The following is a 5,009-nucleotide window of genomic DNA, read 5'->3' on the forward strand; positions in this document are numbered from 1 at the left end:
ACACACACACACACACACACACACACACACACACACACACACACACACACACACACACATACACACAGATGCGCACGCAAATATTTGCACATTTGTCATAAAAAATAGAGCAGAACTCTGCAGATTTTCTTCAGATATTTGCAGGCAATAAACAGCGGAGGACACTTGTCTTTGTTTGTCATTCTGCATTCTTATGTTTATTACCAACAAGTTCACTTTCAGCTTTTATTTTCTACCGTACGCTGTGAAATGTAAGGAAAAAAAAGACTTAACAGGCCTTCTGTCGGTGCCATTTCTCACACCTCACAACAGCCAGAATATGCAAGAAGAAAACGAGCCTCCTCAGAACCGTGCACAGATATACAGAATTGTATATTTGTGCTAAAAGGAAAAAAAAAAAAAGCGAGGAGACGTACCTCTGGACTGTTCGATTTTCACTCCCACACAGTTCTCATCTTCGGCGCTTTTCGTCTGGCAACATGGAGTTTTGCTTCTCCTCTCTGCAACGACAAAAATTAAGATATAAAGAAGCTGAAATAATTAAGAGAATAAAGAAACGAGTTAATCAGAGAATAAAATAATTGCTCGGCGAGACAGGAGCTTTAGTTTCAGGCAATCTCATGTTTTATTTAGGAGAGATACTAACTCAGGGGGTAAAAATGAGGATGATGGGATAAGAGGCAGGAGTATCGACCTTATTATCCCACAGGAAATGGTCATTAACTTGGCTGGGGATGTTGGAAAAGTGTTGCAAGACAAGCTGTAGGACTATCGGAGCGCTGCATTTAGAAATATCTGGAGTAGACGTTGGTTTGTTTGGAACATGAAAATGCACCCCCATGAGACAGAAAGCCTAATTAGGCAGGCTGTGATATGTGGAGCATTGTCTGTCGGGAGTGCCAACATGCTTTCAACCCAGCCGTTTAATATGCACGTGCAAGATTAAAGAGAAAATAGTAACTGTAAAAAAAAACCAAACAAACAATGAATAGGCTCATCAATTTTACACAACCCCGCAAACTCACACAAATATATCTCAGATCCTAACACCCAGATTAAAGCACACATGTGGAGCATTGAAGTAATGAGAGAAGTGCAGTTCCTGTGATATCTCAGATACAAACTGAAATGTGGTAGTTTCCTGTAACCAGAGCAAACTTTGGCCCATGTTCCCCAAATCTAAAGCTAATCTTACAAAAAAAAAAATCCAACAGTTAGTTTATTGATACCATTCTGTCCATTTTTATGTTTTTAAGTGAACAAAAAGTTAAGTTTGTGTGTTTTTTTAATGGGTTGACATGCTAGTTTTTGCTTGATGCTCTTCTTGCTAAAAACAAGACTGAGAGCAGCATCTAAAAACTATTTCAAAGCCACACATTATGTGAACAAATTACCCCTTTATTGTGTGATTGTTAAACTGATAGCAACAACAACCAAAAATAGGATGTGTGCCGGTTTGGTTTCATTGCAAAGCCACTGCTGTGTTCATACATTTTATCTACGGCACAGCTTTCAATTCATGGGGTTTAAATAGGGATAAATAATGCACTTGTTAGTTCAAAGTAAGTATATTATTTATTGAAATTAGAAGTACTTGCAGTCACAACGATAATGTGTTTGATTTGTAGAGTGAGGATATGAAGCTACAGGCAGCATTAACTCAAAAACAAGCTTCCTTTATGTTTAAACTATTTTGCTATTGATGGTGTTTTTAGCACCACCTTCTGACAACGTGGGCTCGGTCAGCAGGGCCACCTGCAGAACCACCTGGCAGCAGAGTTGTGAAGTAACTAAGTACAAATACTTCTTTACTGTACTTAAGTTGAATTTTTGGGTATCTGTACTTTACTTGAGTAATTATTTTTCAGCCTACTTTTTACTTCTACTTCTTACATTTTCACACAATTATCTGCACTTTCTACTCCTTACATTTTAAAAAGGCAAGAAGTAGAAAGTCGTTACTTTTATTTAATTTTTGCTCGTTTTCATTCCAGCTTGTTGTAAAAAAATAAATACTATCCATATAAATTGTGCCTCCTTAGAGTGAATTTAATTGTGGTTGAATAAGAAGTATAAATATATAAAATTCTGATAGCATATTAGTTTTACACAAACAAATCATGTCACACTCCAGCAGGACACAATCATTAAAATAAAAGGACTGTACTCGTGAATTATATTATTGTATTTGGCCACAGCCCTCAGATAGATTTTCATTTTGGGGAAAAGCTTTGTGCAGCCTTGAGATAAACTGAAACAGCTGGACTAGTGCATCCTAAATTTAACATAAATTCATTATTTTAATACAACATAATCATTTCTGCAGTTTTTGGGGGGAGGTCACCTCCTAATAAATGTCATTACAGAAACTCTAACTGCTCATTTTAAATCAATACTTTTACTTTTAATACTTGAGTACAAAAAATATCAGATACTTTAAGACTTTTACTCAAGTAATATTCCTAAAGGAGACTTTAACTTTGACCAAAGTAATTTTCTGATAAGATACTTACTTTTACTCAAGTATCACTTTGTGGTACTTTATACAACACTGCCTGGCAGCCTTTAAGGATCAGTAAGATTGGCAAAATTACCATCACACAGGCTGTGCAATAGCAGGTAATGAAACACAGGTTAAAGCCTAAATGACTGATTTTAAATTATTACTTTTAAAAATCCAACATTGTTTTTAAAGGGATTTACAAAATGGCATTTTAAAACTTGTCTTCACCTCGATCTGAAGCATCTTTATTACCAAACAGGAATTATTTAAACTTTTATTAATTTATTTTCATCCCTGGCAGTATAATTTAGTTCTTTTAATTTACAAATAATTAAATTAAATTTTAAATTTAAAGAAAGATGTGGACAGACACTAACTTAGGACATTAATTCCTAGATTTATGCACCACTTATCACCTGAAACAAGAATTTAGCACAGGTTTAACATATTAGTGATGATGACACTTAAAGGAAAAGTGGATCCTCTCAGCGGGGAGCACTGYACAACCTTACAACAATGTACAGGRCACATTGYGTGTGCGTGTATGTGTGTGTAAGTAGGGGGAATAATATTCAGTTTCAGAGATTAAAGAARGGCTCTCTCAGCTCACCATCTGGACTCCTCGTGCCAGGCCTGCCTGCTGTTCACACACAAACTCAAACCCCGTCTCTACAGCACACGAGTCAAAGCCAAATCTACAATAATTTTTTTAAAACACAAAACGTRTAAGCAGATTAGAGCTTTATTATATGAACATACCAGACGCTTCTCTCCAGACACAATCTGCCATCGCCCCTCCTCCGACTGGCTCTCAACTGTTTGATGTCACACTATTGTTTTCTTAAGTGGGGGATGTGTTACTATATCGGAACCAAAAAAAMCCACACACCCACCAGAAAATACCACCCACTACAAAACCCCAGGTGACTGCATTTACGAGAGAGAAAAAAAGCAAGAAAAAATACCTGATGCTGCATGATAGGAGAGAGATTGCAGATTAAATAAACTTGAACACAAAACTTCCTCTTCCTGCTCAATAACTTCCTGGTTTTTGAAATTTTCTGATGTCTCAACTTTGTTTTTGCAGAGAAAAAGACCCAAGAGAGAAACACACGTTCACACAAAGAGCGTGGTCAGTGGTTGTTGTGCAGTAAAACTTCTGGACGTGAGGAGGAAGGTCACAACGGGTCTGAAACTTCCCACGTGTTCGTTAAAGATGTAGTGAAACRGATTATTGATCGCTCAGACTTTCCAGAATTCTTGTGATTCACAGTTAGAGGGAAATGGGTTGTTTACGGTATTTATTCAGAACACTGATCGAGGACGTTGGTTTCAGATCTGCTGACTCTACTGACAATTAGGTTAAAAACTGTGTGCAGACATGGGCTGTCTTTGACCCTCCATCTGCTCAGAAAGCAGGAAAAAGTAAGTAAACAGAGATATTTTAGCTGACTTTTCTTAATGCGAATATTCCAAGCAAAGTTTACCGGCTGACATTTAAATGAAAAAATATAGAAATGCAGTAAAATAGATTATAAAATAACTAAACTGCATTCAACTGGCAAATGACATTTGTAAATGTCACTATGAGAGCAGCGTAGACTGTACCGTCACGTGTTCTTGCATTGTGACTAATCAACAACAGCGCAGCACTGACACTGGCTAACACGGGTCAAAACGTGCGATCAGAACCAGCGTGCATTTCCCGTTAACCCGAAGGAGGCGGCTGCCAAACAGAGCAGTTTGTTTATAGGATGCTTAGTCAGTCGGGACGTGTGTGAAATTTATCAGATTTTCAGAWYTCTATCGCTGTCACTTTACTTTCCCACTGCGTGTGTGTGTGTGTGTGTGTGTGAAAATTTACAGTATCTTGTCATCACGATCACAAGGGAAAATCTGTGTGAATTTATGGTTTACATTTAAAAGCTCCGGATCAACGAGAATGTTGTGACAGATGATTGATTGCAAAGTGGGTCTGACTTTTTACCATAAAGAAAACAACAGCAACAACAACAATGAACCTCTTTGTCCCTTTTAACACTTGTTGCTGTTTTATTTTTAATCARAAACTGGTATATTGAGTATCTAGTAAAATGGTCTACAAAAATCAAAAGGTTTACTACAATAAAGTATTATAGAACCAGGACCAGAGGTCATTATGAACACATTAAAGTAATCATTCTGTTTGCTAATCTTTCTATTTTATTGTCTCAAAAGCCTGAAATTAATTTCTTTATATTAATTAAGATTAATTTGACTGATGACTCTTAAAAAAGCCTTCAGGTTAATGAACTTTATTCCTTTAAATAATTCTAAACACATATACAAAACTGAAAAATATAGACTGTACAAAGCCAATCAAACTCCATACTTTAATCTACAAGCATCAGGGGTCGGATTTATAAAACTGGCGTACGCACAATTTGAGCCCAGAAACTTGCGTACGCCACTTTTTACGCCAAGGTTGTGATTTATAAAACCCAAACTTGAAGTGAAAATGTGCGGT

General features: G+C 36.7%; 1 protein-coding gene across 1 annotated transcript in view; it reads right to left on the reverse strand.

Annotated features, from left to right (window-relative positions):
• LOC106537190 (glutamic acid-rich protein) overlaps window positions 1–5,009 on the reverse strand; it is a gene marked incomplete at its 3' end in the record, with an annotated part of 50,294 nt that overhangs the window by 15,572 nt on the left and 29,713 nt on the right. Inside the window, 1 exon segment of the mRNA XM_014034571.1 lies at window positions 417–500. Coding sequence (XP_013890025.1) covers window positions 417–500 — 84 coding nt within the window.

The sequence above is a fragment of the Austrofundulus limnaeus genome, unplaced genomic scaffold, assembly GCF_001266775.1.
Source record: "Austrofundulus limnaeus strain Quisiro unplaced genomic scaffold, Austrofundulus_limnaeus-1.0 Scaffold7, whole genome shotgun sequence".
Lineage (NCBI taxonomy): Eukaryota > Metazoa > Chordata > Actinopteri > Cyprinodontiformes > Rivulidae > Austrofundulus > Austrofundulus limnaeus.